The 16,928-nt window shown below is 47.4% G+C and overlaps 2 protein-coding genes across 2 annotated transcripts; both read right to left on the reverse strand.

Moving 5' to 3' along the window:
- Positions 1–2,931: 2,931 nt before the first annotated feature.
- Positions 2,932–10,050, reverse strand: LOC130206094 (suppressor of tumorigenicity 14 protein homolog). The gene is made up of 19 exons (XM_056433841.1): positions 9,931–10,050; positions 9,156–9,342; positions 8,941–9,065; positions 7,792–7,859; positions 7,485–7,678; positions 7,113–7,202; positions 6,720–6,939; positions 6,477–6,619; positions 6,243–6,340; positions 5,971–6,080; positions 5,628–5,761; positions 5,357–5,461; positions 5,073–5,183; positions 4,883–4,996; positions 4,647–4,766; positions 4,358–4,541; positions 4,007–4,278; positions 3,736–3,872; positions 2,932–3,260 (listed from the first exon to the last, which is right to left on the reverse strand). Exons 1-19 carry the CDS (start codon positions 10,009–10,011, stop codon positions 3,093–3,095), a joined length of 2,661 nt encoding a protein of 886 aa, XP_056289816.1. The 5' UTR covers positions 10,012–10,050; the 3' UTR covers positions 2,932–3,092.
- Positions 10,051–10,732: 682 nt separating this feature from the next.
- On the reverse strand, positions 10,733–16,474 carry tmprss7 (transmembrane serine protease 7). The gene is made up of 16 exons (XM_056433839.1): positions 16,367–16,474; positions 16,207–16,274; positions 15,844–16,037; positions 15,733–15,768; positions 15,425–15,653; positions 15,188–15,312; positions 14,728–14,840; positions 14,501–14,607; positions 14,167–14,303; positions 13,681–13,788; positions 13,446–13,553; positions 13,248–13,364; positions 12,064–12,259; positions 11,451–11,719; positions 11,021–11,157; positions 10,733–10,894 (listed from the first exon to the last, which is right to left on the reverse strand). Exons 1-16 carry the CDS (start codon positions 16,457–16,459, stop codon positions 10,733–10,735), a joined length of 2,199 nt encoding a protein of 732 aa, XP_056289814.1. The 5' UTR covers positions 16,460–16,474.
- Positions 16,475–16,928: the final 454 nt, after the last annotated feature.

A 16,928-nucleotide genomic window follows, 5' to 3' on the forward strand; every position in this document is an offset into this window, starting at 1 on the left:
AACACAGCCAGGCCGGGGTGGCTGGCGCCACATCTGGATGACATGACCATCAGGGAACGTGAGAGTTCCTCTCTTTGTGTCGATGACACAGTCCAATGCCCCGAGAACATCCAGTCCCAGTATACAGTCCTCCAGGTTAGCAACCCACACCGGGCAGCGGATAGACTTTTTCCCCAGGCCCAGAGTCACTATTGCTTCCCCAACCATAGGAGTTCGCTCCCCGGTGACTGACTGCAGTTTCACGATAGTGGGAAAAATATCAGTTCCATTTGTCACCACATCGGGCCTCACCAGGGTTGCTGACGAACCTGTGTCTACCAGTGCAGAGCAGCATGTCCCTCCAATGGTGAGCATTGTATACCAACAGTCTCCTATCCATGTTCGACCCAGCACCACTAGTCGCTCTAGCTGACCATCAAAATCCTCCGGTGGTCTGGTTGCCCTTATTTGGTCGGACGGTTGCGTAGCTTCGTTAATTAGAGGGGGCTGGGACAGAGTGCCAGGGGTCCGCATCGTCCCGATTATGCGGTCCCCGGCTCGTTTCCCTTGTTCGCGGTGGCACGGGGGCAGTGTCGGATCAGGTGGCCAGGCTGGCCACACCCCCAGCAGACTCTTGGTCGTGGCTTGTCTTGCCTCTCATCTCTCGAAGTGGCAGCCCTCACTAGCTGGGTTAGCTCCCCCACCCAGGCAGGCTGCGCCAACTCCCTTTCCGTCTCACAAGCAGCGCTCCCTTTTGGTGCTTTTTCAACCACTTTACCCATGGCGCCAGCACACAGCATCTCTCTCTCCGTTGCTGACTCCAAAGCCTCCTGGAGCGACCCAGGGTGAGCGAGTAGTGTCTGGATGCGCAGGTCAGCTGGCAGCAGGGCCTGGAGGAAATGGTCCCTCGCTAGCTCACTCTGGATGGACGAGGGCATGTGGGCGTAGGTGCGGTGAACAAGCCCCTCAATGTCATGAGGAGCTCCCTCAGCGGCTCCTCTGGCCGTCGCTGTCTGCTGCATAGTTCAGAGCGGAGCAGGCTAGTGGCAGAGCATTGTCCAAATCGTCGCTTTAGAGCCCCAATTAGTGCATCATAATCACTCCTATCATCAGGACTCAGCAGCAGCAGGCTTGATAAAGCGTCACCCGTGAGGCACATCGCTAACTGGAGAGATTTTACTTCAGTGGACCATCTACTGGCATGGGCTAATAGTTCAAATTGTGCATGAAAAGCTTCCCAGTTGGATTTACCGTCATATCTGGGGGTCTTTATTGTGGACGCAATAGCTTCTCTCCGTGTCTCCGTGGGCTCAGTCATGTCCCTTCCTGCGGCCGCAGTTATTCCTCTACGGCCGCCATTTCCCTCACCGGCGCGGCCCGAGTGGCCAAAGCCAGCCTCCGCAGCCATCCTAGCGGTCATTTCTGTTACCCGCTCTCGGTGCTCCGTCGTCTGCCAGGCTCAGGCTGCGCCGTCAATTCCGTTCGCCACTTTCTCCTTCCCGTTTAATCTTGAGACGGCTCCCCGACGTCATGTTTCTCACCGTTGACGAGCGTTAGCCACTTAGCTTCTCTGGCGATGTTGATGATAGCGAAAGTTTTACTTCTGACACCAAATGTAGCGACCCTGGGTCAGGAACGCTACGAGACGTAGATGGCTTATAGGGTGTTTATTCAGAGAACATAGAACAAGCTACTGTTGGCCGTAGCCTACGCCAAAACCCCCGCAAAACGCCGTGAAAACCTCCAAACCAGCTTCACGTCTGCTCCGGGTCATAGCTCTGCTCCGAACGAGTCGTAACACAACAACACACACACAACAACATCACTCGCTGTCCAATCACAGACACGCCTCACAGCTACCAGCTCGTGAGACGTTCACTTACATCCGGAACATAACATTTATAACATAACATTCCCTCAGTCCGTTACACTATAGTAAGACATATAAAAACAATATAAATATCATAATAAAACAGTTTTGTTGAAACCTGCTGCGTTGAAAATTGTGACTTTAATGTAAAAGCATAGAATAAAACAATGATTCAAACTACATGTTTTTGTAATCCTTTGGCATGTTGGTGATTCTTTCTGCCGGCACATGAACAAACAATGGTGCAGGTTGGCCACTAGGTGGCGGTGCGAGCTGACTGAGCGTTGGCCGCAGCGGAGTGTCTGCAGAGAACATATCGGTATAGCTGCTCTCCTAATAATCTCATTTGCTCCTCATGACAGCATCAACTGCATCATGTCTTTAAGGTGAGCTGTAATCATGCTTTCGATGTAGCATAGAGTACAAAGGAGGCACCGTAGAGATAAATTAAATTGCAGTAAAACTGAAATGCAAAATATATTATCACATCCTATAGAGGGATTATTTACTTCTCTACAATTACAGAATATAGTGAACATAAATCTATGACTCAGATGAATTCATGATATACAAATGCACATACAGTACAATAGCAATAACTCTTCAACACATACAGTCATGAACACACATATACAGTACATGGACGATGAAGATGAGGCCAATAACATACAGTTACATGTGTGTGGAGAACTCTTTCCACGTTCAATCAAAGCACTGTTGGGATTTTTGTTGGCAACAACTGATATGGCCACAATCTACATAGTTAAAATGGAGCTGGAAAATGTAAGAAGGAGGCTGGGGAAACAGGAAGTCATTTCTACATTTAGATGCACAGGATAATCTGTCTGGTTGCCGTATATTGGCCTGACCTGTCCATCTGATTGAGGAGACGTAAGCATACTCGCTCTCTCAAAATTGTAGAGCAACTGTAGAGCAGTAAATATTAACCCACAGTTCGGTCTACAAATGAGCAGAAAGGGAAAACTCAATGAATAGTTTAAAACAAATTCTGTCGACTACATTCTTCCATTAATGCATATAGCGATACAAAAACAAGTCCATTTAACAACAGGTTCAGTACTATTTTAATTATTTTTTAACGAAGGCTGGTTGCTGTGGAGCAGGGGAGGCCCCTGGTGGCCCCGTTGACATGGACAGAAAAAAAGACTGAATGTGAAGATGAAGTCATGTCTGAAACCTTCATCCCTGTGTGTTAAGTCTGTCTTTTTCATGAGATATTTAGTCACACTTGACCTTTAGTCTGCTGATGGATCCAGTCAGTGAACTTGACCAAATGTGTGTAGACACCGGGGCGGTCCTGCCTCGCACAGCCCTCCCCCCAGCTCACAATCCCCGCCAGGAACCACCGCCTGCCTCTCTCCAGGCACACCAACGGGCCTCCGGAGTCACCCTGAGGGAACAGAGGTCATTTCAGACGAATACACAGGAATGTAAAGAATAATACAAACATTAACAGAGCAGCTCAAGTGATTTCTTTGTCGTAAAAAAAATTAATCCAATATCAAAGAGGATGTGCGCTACCTGAGCATAACAGTATACTGCCACCAGCAGCTGGCTTCACTTTAACATTGTGTCGCTAACATGTTTGGTCTAACTTAGTACGAATACTAATGGTATCTTTAACGTCTATCTATATAGTGTGTTGAGCTGCTGCATAGCTGAGCACCTCCATGAATAGTGAGGGCAGCAGATGGAGAAATATGAATGTGTGTGTTTTCCTCTTTCAAAGACACACTGTTGTAGCTTAGAGAGCAATCCTGGTAAAAGTAGAAAATAAAACTGCAATTGAATCCAGTGAGGTAAGTAATTATCCCATAAAATGTATACTTGTGCGTAGGTGCACCAGCAGTGATGTACACACTCACCTGGCAGGCGTCCACCCCTCCTTGCAGGTTCCCAGCGCACAGCATCCTGGGAGTGACGGCCCCGTCATACAGTTTGTTACAAGTGTTCCTGTTGATGATTCTCACTGCGGCCTCTTGTAAGCGAGCGGACAGTTCACCTGTAATCAACAACCTCTTGTAGGAGTATGAACATCACCATGCTGTGTTGCTCGTCTATTTCTACCCCACGTTGCCTCGTTTCAAAACACCAACGAGAACAAAAAACATACTTTAAAAAATAACTAACTCTTACCGTCCTCCATGCGGACCCCCCAGCCTGTGACGTAGCAGCTGGTCCCTGTTGTGAAGCTGTGTGAGGGCGCGGGCACGCACACAGGCTGCACCAAGTCATTGAAGAAGACGGGAGCACTGAGCTCAAGAAGAGCGATGTCGTAGTCGGAGGTGAACTGGTCGTACTGCCGGTGGAGGAGGATCCGGCGAATCCGTCTGGTGGCTGCTCTGTTGTTCCCCCGAGTCATCACCCGCATCCCCATGTAGGCCCGCCATACACGTGCATCCGAGTACCTGCGGACGCAACATTCATGGGCACAGAGCACACGTAATATATGATTATTATAATGAGGCTTCCAGGCATCTTTCTTACTTAATTGCATCTGAGTCCTGGAAGCAGTGAGCTGCAGAGATGAGCCAGCGGTTGGCGACCAGCGTGGCTCCACAGACGTGTCCGTAACGATCCATCTGGAGGCTGACCTGCCACGGCCATGACCCCGCCCCTGCATCAGAGCCACCCACTATCTTAGTGCGCTTCCTGGGCCTGGTGCCACAGCCTGGGACACACAGGGAGACACAAGGAGGTAACAATGTATTCAGCTGAATCCTCTTTGGATATCTAGAGGACATTCGTTCAGTTTTCAGTCACAATTACAACTTACCGCAGCGCAGTTCATCAGAGCTGTCAAAGCAGTCTCTGACCCCGTCACACTCCGGGTTCACCTTACTTACACACTTTCTGTTGGCACATTTGTATGAGGATGTGGAGCAGCCTTTAAGGTCTAAGAATGCAAACAAACAGCACTTTGAATAGAAATAAAAGGTTACTTATAAATGCAACATATTGCAGTAAAATATAATTGATCGGCATGTTCCGTCTGACGTCATGAACACTCACACGCTCGGGTACAGTTGAGTTCATCGCTGCGGTCTTTGCAGTCGATGACACCGTTACACACTGACGACTTTGGCAAACAGACTTTGTTGGAACACATGCGGTGGCATTTACCTCCTGAAAACAACCACATAAGCTGGAATCCTCGAAACAAGAACCAGAACACGCACACACGTGTTACGACTCTGCTCACCACAGCCCCCCTCTTCACTGCTGTCTTCACAGGTGCTCTGGCTCACACACTGGCTGCTTTGAGGCTTACACTGGCCGTTCCCACACAGCACCTCACCTGGCCTGCAGGATGCTACATGTTTTTTACACATATGTGCAAACATGCACATAGAAACACACAGACACATACAAATCTGAGCGTAGCACAACAGACATGTGTTTCAGATTAAGTGCAAAAGAAAGCTACATGGATCGAGTGTACAGCCCTTTTGTTTCGACAAGAGTGTCTTCCGGCAAAAGACTTACAGCATTTAGCCTCGTCCCGTCCACCTGAGCAGTCTTTCACTCCATCACACACCTTCCTCAGAGGGATACAGCGTCCATCTCCACAGCGGAACTGCCGAGGACAGGCTGGGGATAGACAGGGAGGAAACCTGAATGCTCTCTCTGGAGTTAAAGTACTTTCTTTAGTGTAGATGTGGCTATGAGACCCTAAGTTCTTTAATGAATGACATGCTGGATATCGGTCTCTAGTACGCTGAACATTGCAGTAAGAGAGGCATCAGATTGGACTTACTGCCCTCTGGAGAGAAGGCGCGAAAGAGCAAGTAAAAGCCATTTTTGGTGAGAGATTCGTCCGAATGGAAGTGGAGGGAGAGAGGAGAGGAGTAGACTCGCTTTCTGCTGCTGTCTGACACTGGGTGACACAGTCTAGATGCAGAGGAGCACAAAAGTAAGTAACTTTACCTTTAAACTCGCACAAGCAGCAGCATAAAACAAAGTCTGTAAGAATTACGAGATTAAACACATTTACAGTGAGTCAAGTGAGTAATGTAAAAGCACGTTTTTATTCGAGGGATGCTGATGAAATGCAAACCCAATGTTGCAAATGGGCCCCACAGCTCAGGTGCACAACTCACTTGACCCCTCCGATGTTCAGCCAGTCTTTCTCACAATCATCTGATGACGAGGAATCCTGGATGTCCATCGTCACGATTGTCACAGAGATCAGGTATCCCGGCAACGGCGCCTGTAAGCAAAGGCAACTAAAGAAAGCATCCACGTGCTGGAATGTGGGCGGGTCAACTGTCTAAGGGATGATTCACTCCCTTACATTCCAACTTCTCTTTCTTATTCTACTGTTTCTAACATACACACACACACAGTCACAAGCAGGTATGTATTCACTCACCCGAAGTGTCCAGGTGCAGTCTATGTTAGGAGGGTAATAGGACGGGTAGTAGGGGGAGGAAATAGAGCCGTTCCAGGAGGAAATCGACCCTCCACAACCTGCAATGGGAGGGAAGTGAACAGAATACACCGAGGCAACGTTGCTCTACATATGCTAATAAGTGGAAATAAATAATTCCAGCACGAATATGAACATATCACACAAGATGTGTAGAACAGGTGAGAGCACGCAAACCTGCTTTTGGGATGGCTTGGAAGTAAGCTTTGAAGATTGCTCCATCTCTCTGTCTGCTGAAGGAGAAGGTGACCAGCATCACATTCCCAGAGGACGTCAGCTTCATGACGGGTGACGAACCCGAAATAGGCAGCCCACACCACCTGAGACAGGTAAATGCATCCAGGATATGTGTACGACATAGAAGTGAGATGTATTGCAAGAGATGAGATCATCACAGCGATAGAGTCGAGATGTCTTTACCGTGCGATTATCTTGTTCTGTAATGGAAGTAAAAAGTCGTAGGCCGAGAGCCTGTGGGCAGTGCAGCTTCCCGGCGTGGCACCATGCAGGGTGAGGATGATCAGTCGAACGACATGACCCGACGGCACGCGGAGACGCCACTGGTAGTACGGCTTCTTGGGACTCACGAGGCTCAGGGTGCGGTTGTTGCCATATTTGGCATAGAGGTCAAAGGACATCGCTAGACAGGAAGGGATTTATTATACACAGTCCAACAAATAATCATGACCTTGAAATCACCATTAATGGCAACCTTTAAAGTTGAGATCACACTTTTTCTTAAATTATTAACGGGTCATTAGAAACTTGACCTTAAGGTTTTGTGATATTGAGTCAAAGCCGTGCTCTTCTCACCTTGGAAGCCGAGCTGCCACTTCCCACTCTGGATGCTGTTCGGATTCTTACTCTTGTCAGATTTTACTTCAAAGTCGTCAGGGTCCAAACCTACATACACACACACAGCCAAAACACTCACATTCAGTACCACTCCAGAGCAATAAATACTCTTATAACATCTGAAATAATATTAAATATATAAGTTGGTTCGTTATTAATGTAGCATTTAGGGTTGGCCGTAAATAAGTAAAGGGTGTGTATATTCTAAAATGTCATGGTGTGTCAAGCATTTAGTTATTATATTATACTAATATGTGCATATTGCTGAGGCCAACCACCACGTGTGTGCATATGTTGGTGGTGAATGTGTCACACGGTGAGCGCCTCTACCCAGCAGGTGGAGCGTGTCGTCATCTTGCTCCATGTAATAGCGCTGCTCGTTGCGTGTGTCCCGCTGCAGCTTGTTGCTGCCAGGAAGCCTGCGCTGCAGTCTCTCCGGGCCGGACGTCTGGATCGCCACTGCAACGTCGTCCGGGGCGGAGAATTTACTCCAGTAGAAGACATTGAGCCCTTGTGCTCCTTCACTGTGACACAAAGGGTGTACGATGTATTGCAGCCGAGTGTGTCGTTGTCGTGCATGGGCCTTTTATGTGTGAAGTGTGATTTCATCAGTAGACTTTTTGTGAGTGCATCAAACCTGAAGGCAGTAATTCCTGAGCGCAGGTAGTAAGAGCTCCACTCCGAGGACTCGTAGAGTTCTGAGAACTGTTTTAAAAAAAGACAGAAAGACAAAAAAGCATGGTTGACCACACACATAGGTGCGACATCAGTGAGGTCACTTTTCACTTGTAACACATGAACCCACCCGAGTTTAACAAAAGCATTGTTTGTGTGTGTGTGTGTGTGTATGTGTATGTGTGTGTATCAACCTCTGCTTGTGTGTATGTTGACTGTGAGCAGTACAGAGCTCCATTGTGTCTCTACCTGCCGGCCGTGTCGAGTTAGGACCCTCGGAGGTATGGGCTCTTGGCCTTGAGTTCACCCGTTCTTTAATGAACAGATGGCTGTACAGATACTATGACCACTTAGCAGGCCTGATAACTCACCCTCGCAGCTGACTAAAGGAGCATTACACTCTGGCAGTGTAGAGTTTGAGAGATTTAAACCCATCAATTTTCCATTTCTCCAGTGCTCAGCAAGAATGTTCAGCGGTGCATCCGATGACCTTTTACTCCAAAATCCCAAATTCCCCCTCTCATATCTCTGTCATCCCACCCTGCCCTACTGCCCTGTCTCTCCCTATCAACCCCAGCGTCAAACTGAGGTTCACCTCCTCTCTGTAGTGTTCGGCACACAGAGTGGCTGATTGTGTGAAAGCTACACAGACAATGTTTTTATTGAAGGCCTGCTCTTCCTCTCACTCTTGCTGCCCGGGTCTAGCTGGACTCACAAATGCCAGGCTTGTCCTCAGCCCTGAAAGGGCCCTGTCCCTCGGGGTCTCGGGAACTTGCACACACACAGGGCCCAGCTCTTGTTTCAGCTTTACATTTAACACCACCAGAGAGAGACAGAGAGAGGAACACAGGGGAGAAAAGTGGTGTGCAGAAGAAGAAAAACGAGAGAGAGAAAGAGTGAAGGTCAAAGCCGAATAAAGAGAAAGGAAACGAATAAGAATGCAGAGGCATTATTGGGAAGTAGAATAAGGGCAGCGGTGTTTTGAAAGTGGCACATTAAAGACACTAGCACAACATATCAACGTAAGAACAGCAAGATCAGCGCGGGAAGGTCAAGAAGCACTCTTGTGTCATTCAGAGGCAGTGACAGACAAGTCCATCGTCCCACTTACATATTGGTTCAAAGCCTGAGCCTGCAGGCGGAACTGAGGGGAGGTGGAGTCAGTCAACTCTGAGGAGAAGCTCATGTTTGGGAACTCCACACTGCTGCCGAGGAAGAACACTGAGGAGGGCGGAGCTGGAGAGATTTGAGACAGGTGCACTTGTGTTACTGTAAGTCCAAATTAACACATTCTAAAAGACAGGAGAAAAGCAGGTCTGTACTCACATGTTAAGAAGTGGAGCGTCAGTGCAATGGCAGCAGCGAAAGGAAAGAAAGGCAGGACACCTAACATCCATCTCCTCCAGGAGCCGCAGACTGGAGCTCGCCCCCCCTCCAGCTTCTGCTCTGCCTGGTCTTCAGGTTCCGTGAGGGGGCCCAGTGACTGGCCGGGCTCCTTCAGCTCCCCCTCTCCCTTCCAGAGACAAGGGCATGACTCAAATATCATACCAGCTTTTAATATCTGTGCTCAAGTTGCTTCTAATTGTTTGCATTGTACTCCCAAGTGGACCGCAATGAAGAGAATGCAGCTTATCTGCCAAAACCAATGAGACATTGATTTAACGGCTGAGCAGCCACTGATTCAGTGAGAGTAACGGTGAGCATCTCGGAGCTGAAAGGATCTCCTAAAACATTTAAGGAGCTGGCAGGATTCCCCGGGGGAGCAGACAAAGCGTGGCTGGACCAGTCTGCTTTCCCACGGCCTGCCTCTGCCATGTCAGCAGTCAATCAAGTGGCTGACCCTGATGTGGGCATACATGACGACGACGCCCACATACCAGATTTTGCAATTAAGATGAGCCATAACTGACTGAGTGTGATGGGTTCTGGTTATTGTGCATCATTCTGCGAGTGGAAGACGATGTAAAAGCTCACCAAAGTTAAACAGACTATTTTCTGACTATATACAGTATATATATATAGACTCAAAGAGAAAGCAAAGTCACGTTTGACACACTCATCCTTTACGCGCAATTAAAAGAGCACTCTGTGGGTGCCTCACCTGTGCAGCGGAGCAGCCTGGTAGTCCATGCCCGGAGACGCAGTACACTTCACAAGTTTTTCTTTTGGGGAGAGTCCTCATAGCACTGTCCCGTTTAGCTCCGGAGAGGCGATATGCAACAATACCTCAGGCATAGAAATGATGGAGAGAGAGAGAGGAAACCCCCACTGTCGCTTCCTTTGAGAAAAAAAGCAGAAATCCGACCTGAGTGGCTCGGATGCGGCGGGTATTCACCACCTCCCGTTTACCTGATGGTGTCACACGGAGTCCCAGAATGCAGAGCGGGGGACAATAGGAGCACTATGAAAAGGCTAAAGCCTACAATCCGCACAACCATCTGTGCGACAGATTTGTGGGCAAACTTCCTCGCTGTGCGTGAGTTGGGCTACGGGGCACAAAGAGGTGCTTGAGGGAAACGTGTGTGAAGTAGAACCACAGAGCTCGGCTGCTGCGTCCCTGGATGCTCCATGAGGGCAAACATCATGATAACCTGCAATGAAAACGTTTGGCACCAAACGTGATGAGTGTGAGGGAGCAACAGGACATTACATGGGGTTATAGTCCAAGACTTGGAGGGAGGAATGCAACTAAGATACTTCATTAGAATTAAAATATATCAAGGCGCTTCTCGTTTGCTTTGTTGGGGGGTGTCTACCTGAGTAACACATGAATAACACATACAAGGAAAACATTGCTCTTGAATAAATACCCAGTACACTGATGATGCTTTTATTATGTTGTGTGAGCGACAGAATAATGAAACATCTGCTGGCACTGGATGAATAAGAGCCTCGCTGTCGTGTCAGCTGATATGGCTGTAGATCCAGGAGGTGAACTTGTTGACCCTGGTGTAGACCCCCGGCAGGTTTGGTCTGCCACAGCCGGCCCCCCAGCTGACGATGCCAATCAGGAACCAACGACCCCCGCCCGGTCCCTGACAGGACAGAGGACCTCCGGAATCGCCCTGAGAAACAAAAAGTGCAGTTGATGCAGAAAGAACATTTAAAAAGTAAACACCAACTTTTAAAGCTTCACATCCACTCATATAAATGCAGGTGATTATGGGTGATTCAGTCAGATGTGAGCTCACCCTGCAGGCGTCCCGCTCTCCAGAAGGGACCCCGGCACACAGCATGCGTGATGACACAGGTCCGTAGCTCTTCTTGCAGTCAGTCTGGCTCAGTAAGGACACCTCTGCTTTCTGCAGCAATGAGGGAAGCACTTTGTCTGCAGGGGGAGCAAGATGGACATAGATCATGCAAACGACAGATGTGAATATTTACATATCTGCGAGGCTTTAAGCTGACATGAACAGTAGCTCATGAAGAGTGCAGGAATTGATGAAGATGCTCACTTCCCAAACGGAAGAGAGCATCCTGTTTGTAACGGTACGTTTCTATTACTTATGTGATGCTTAGAGTACACTGCATAAACTAGCCCTGTCAGACAAACCCTCAAAAGGACTTCATGGCTATATCAAAGTATAAAAGTCACTGAGCTCGATCCAAGGTGTTGCTCACCCTTCTCAGAGCGGTATCCCCACCCGGTGACAATGCAGCGATGGCTGCCAGTGACAGTGTGGGAGGAGGGTGGCAGGCACACGGGCTGGACCAGCGGGCTGAGGGAGGGAGGCCAGGGCTTCTTCAGCTGCAGCAGGGCGATGTCGTAGTCGAACGTGTACGAGTTATAATACTCGTGCACCACGATCCGCTGGATCTCCGCCACGTGTTTGGCACTGCCCTGTGTCAGCATGCCGAGGTGGGCGCTCCAGTAACGTGGGTCAGACAGCCTGGTGGAGTCAGAGGTCAAGGGTCACCGGCGGAGGCAGACATTTTGTAGATCAGACTGAACAACTTGAAATAAGATGAGTCATCAGTAAGTGATGGGTTTGTTCATAAATTCAATACTACGAGCTAGATGCCTTCTACTTGATATTGTGATGATTGGCAGATGAACCAATAATATGTCATGATATCATAAAATGTTGTAAATTCGTTGAAACACTGTAAGACTATTAATATAATAAAACACTAGGTACAGATATCATCATCTGTTAATTTTATTTTAAAGTTTAATAATATGTTTACCAAATAGAGTGATCATATGACCATAACAGGGGTGAGTGTGACTGACCTTTCCTTGCGGAAGCAGTGTGCTGCTGAGATGAGCCAATCAGAGGAGAGGACAGAAGCGCCACAGTATAGGTTACCAGAGAAATGGAGGCTGACCTGCCACGGCCACTCCCCCTCCACAGAGTCATCTCCACCTACAATACGCTCTTGTCCTGTAGATGAAACGACCTTCTTCACAGAGGAGGGCCGACCACAGGCTGAGGAGCACAGAGATGAACTCTGTTGTTGAACTGGTTACATTATTCTGGACTTTGTTTTTTATTGTAGAGGAGAACAGAACATATGACATATGGACATGTGCAGTATATTACATATGCCCAAAAGAAAGACACGCATTGTGATTATGTGCAGTTTATAGGTATATTAGGAATATACCTGCAAAGTGTTAACTGCTGCCGCCTTATTAAAAAAATAGAGCTTTGATGTGTGTGTGTCTGTGTGTGTGTCTGTCTGTGTGTGTATCTGTGTGTGTGTGTGTGTGTGTGTGTGCATGTACAGTATTATCAGTGAGTGATGAAAGACAAGCCGGTTCCCATCACCTTAAGACCCCTTCATGATGAAATAACAGCGAACAGAGAGAGTCATTACTGCTGCAGGTCAGCAGGTTTGGTGCACGCTGCCCAGTGGATTATAAAATAATGACAACATGCTCATGCAGCCACGTGAAGGATCTGGCAGAGAACCGGCCATGCAGCAGTATAATCACTATAGTGTGCTTCATTATGAGCCAACAACTGAGTTGGGACATGTTGGGACAGTTGGGCCAAATGTGCGTGATCCTGGCTTAGTTAATAAATTATTGAACTGGTGGGAGAAAAACTACTTTAAGAAATGTTCTTGACAGACTAGAATTATGATATTAAGATAAACAATTATGATGATACAAAGGTGGAGGAAACAAAATTTCAACAAAATCATACTTCTAAAATTCAACATTTATTTGTTTCGAACTGGATGTTAAAATGTTCAGTTGTGGAGGGCAGAGCCGGAGTTATTCAAAAGGTAAAATGGAAAGGTAATCTTTTAGAGTGCTGATAAAGCGGTTTTGCATTATACCAAGGTGCCAGATTTATTACTAGAAAAAAAGGGTGGATAAGAAAATTGTTTTTTAAAAGTCTGTGGAGATATTATTGATTTTCTTTTCGCTGCCACTTCAAAATGTGCACATGCAGCAGGTAATCTCACCACAATCAGCCTCATCGCTGTGGTCCTCACAGTCAAGAACACCATCACACTTTGCATTTTTCTTCAGGATGCAGGGGCCACTGTTGCATTGATATCTGATTGCAGAGCACGTTGTTTCTGACAAAAGCAGAGAACATATTGCAAATGTTACTGGTTAAAGGGCAAAAGGGGAGATGAATGAACCGTAAAGATCCATACCCTGAGTGCAGTTGATCTCATCTATTCCATTGGTGCAGTCCATCTCTCCATTGCATACAAACAGAGGATGCAGAGGGCTGTTGCCACCGCAGTTCTTTGTTGGCCTCGCTGTGAAGATATGCAACGTGTGTCCAATGCGTGACTGATTCCCAATATAATCAAAAGACAGTGTAATGTGTTACCAGTACTTCACAGTGTCATCACCAGTACTGTGTAACGTATAAAGACAACTCACAGCAGAAGACCTCGTCACTCTCATCCTGGCAGTCGTCCAGGCCGTCACAGCGTCGGCTCTTTTCCACACACAGTCCTGTGGAGCACAGGAAGTGGCTCTCCGGACAGGCTGGTGGGGACAGAGACAAATTAGATGCATTAATAAAAGTGGCTTTTGCTGCTTTATTTCTACTCTCGTGACTAAAAGACACCACAAAACACTACGATGTTCATGTGGAAACTATGTGAATGACACAAAGTCTACATTGACACAAGTGAACCTACTTAAATGCTTTCATGTTCTCTCAAACAAGATGTTGTCATACCAAGTTTCAACATGTCCAGACAATGTTTTTATGTCTATTTGTCCAATGATTTCTCTCTGTAAAGTAGATTGAACTATTTAAAATCCACAGACAAAGACATTACCTCACTTCCACACTGAAGTAGGATGAAACACATTTCCGACAGTGTATCCCGCCTGTTGTAATGAGTCATCAGTGCTTACGCTGGCTAATATTGTAGCTGCTGTAAGACGCCTGAAAAGGCTGAGCAGAGTTACGCGAGCTGCAGCGAAACTCCATGTCTGGGCTGTGGTCAGCGATCCGGAACACCGTGTGGTGTCCCACGTAGCTGCCACAGAAACTGTTGAGGGAAAGCAACCACCAGCAAACCATCACAGGGTGTTGTCATGGGATGAATGATAGTTCAATTCAATATAAAAAATAATTTAACGGGCTAATTGATATATCATCACACACTGTCTAAGCTTGTGTTTGTAAAAATGGACACATATGAGCTACATGTGTATTGAATACAGTTTTAAACCCACGCCCACATACATGATTTCATTGACCTTCCACCAGCCGTGTTCACAGCCCTTCATTTCCTTAGGTTTCAACACGTAATTCTGAAACTGCAGAGCAACTCCTAAAGCACGGTTAGGGGTCTGGAAGAAAAATACAGAGCACACAATCAATAAAAGCTATTTGAAGCCACCAGTAAAGACAAACTCAGCCACTGTTTTACAAATCGTGTGTGTGCGTGTGTGTGTGTGTGTGTGTTCTACCTCAAACTTCCAGGTGCAGAAGCACTGCGGGGGCAGAAGGCTGGGGTGGAAGGGGCTGTAGATTTGACCGGTGATGTCGGGCTCCAACTGGGTCTCAATCTGAGAATTACATGCTGAGAGAACCAGAGAAACACTCAAGGATTATACTTTCTCTCCCAGTCAGGACTGATGCCTCGCAAAGTGGTTTCTCGATACATCTTAGGGGTTTGAAGATGAACAATGACACAGGGGAGAATCAAAAATATCTCTCTTATCCCCTCGGAAACCAAAGTCTAATCCCCTTGGGCATTAAAAAGACTGTTCATGGCTCATCATCATGTGTAAAGTCCTCTGAGGCTATTCGTAATTTGTGATTCTGGGCTGTACAAAATAAAGTGAATTGAATTGTATAGGGGTGACACATAAGCAAATAAGGCTGTGAACCACTGGCAGATAAAGTAACAAGGTAAATGTGTTAAACCTTCTTCAGCAATGGCCTCAAAGTGTCCTCTGAAGCTCTTGTTGCCATTGGTCATTCTGAAGGACAGCAGCATGACATTGGAGGTAGACACGAGGGAGAACGAGCTGGACACCGGCTCACACATCCTGCAGCACAGACACAGCCTTTACTTTACGCAAGGTTTATGTTTTAGAGAAAATACAGCGACGTATTGGAATAAAATCCCTTAGAATTGCTAATATGTGGGAAAAAACAGACCTGTGCAGAATGCGCCCTCTCATGGGCAGCAGGGCGTCGTACACCGTCAAAGCATCGCTCACACAGTCGCTGGGCTCAATGAGGAAGGAGGTGACGGTCAGACGGATCATGGAGCCGGGCACAGCGGTGAGTTTTACATGGCAGTTGACACCACCCCATGACGAGAAGACGTTTAAAGGGACGCTCGGCCCGGGAAGGTTGGCATGCAGCTTCTCTACACACTGGGAGCCTGGGAGGAGAAACACCTTCATGGACACACATGATGACAAGCAGTGTGACTTTGATTGCACTGAAGTATCATCTCCTACCTGCTCCATTTGATGAATAGTCTGATCGCTGAACAGCTGGAGGAAGACACAATAATCAATCTCTGCATCGACGCACGCTTTTAGGACGCACACGTGAACACACTGACGCACCGTTGATGAGGATGGAGTCGATATCCACGGGGAGTCCCAGCAGGTTGCCAACGGAGGACCTGTTCATCAGGCTGGTGTGGACTGAGTCTCTGAAAATGGCTTCCACACACTCTTCACACACAGCCGGGCTCTTTAATCGAGGGACCACAAACACCATCCAGAAATGAACCAGCAGACCGCCCTTGTTGTTGTTACTGTGTGAGGAAAACAGAGTTTACAATAATACTATAAAAACAGGGTGTGTTGCTCAGCCGTAAATAAGTGTTTTGACGCTTGTTACTGGAATCAAAAGCACAAAGTGAATTAGAAATATCAGCTGGACCTCTTATTGCTTCATGATGATGAGTAACAGGCCCACTGTACCTGAGGTCTGAAATGACAGCCTGCTTGTAGAGCTGGGCCACCGAGGACACCTTGTACACATTGCTCACCTGCGAGACACCAGCAATTAACCGTAAGACTCTCTCAAATCCTGGTTTACCACTAAGCATCGTGTAAATAACAGGGTTCCATCACTACATACCACGTGTTGTATTTTGTTTGCCATGGATACAAACTCATGGGAATCGTCCTGGCGGTACTCTGGGATAAACTCCACGTTGGCAACGCGAAACATACCCGCGAAATACGCCCCGCTGTTGCTTTCTCTGCGGACTAAGTAAATCAAGTCGAAACCTGCGTTATATGGTGCGGCTCCACTTTGATACAGTCTTGTAATCATACGGTATGAATACATTAATATGGGACTTAAGTATACGAATCCTCTCACTTACATATGAAGACCCACAGCAGTGACCACATGATAGTCATCACCACAAACAGCACCGCTGCGATGATGACAGCCAGGTGAGGGATGCTCAACAGACGGGCCTGCAGCCTCTCGAGTCCCCTGGGCTTCCGTCTAGTCTTCCTGAACTTCCTGTAGATCTTCTGCAGAGTGTGGTCAACCGTGGCTACCTCCACAGATACATCTGCAATCTACAGCCAGGGAGGGAGGACACATTCACACTCTAACGTGCACATTTGACTTGCCCTTCCGAGGTGTCATTTCCATTTTAATAGGGATGCGGCTCATGATGCTGAAG

Source organism: Pseudoliparis swirei, chromosome 16, assembly GCF_029220125.1.
Source record: "Pseudoliparis swirei isolate HS2019 ecotype Mariana Trench chromosome 16, NWPU_hadal_v1, whole genome shotgun sequence".
Taxonomy (NCBI): domain Eukaryota; kingdom Metazoa; phylum Chordata; class Actinopteri; order Perciformes; family Liparidae; genus Pseudoliparis; species Pseudoliparis swirei.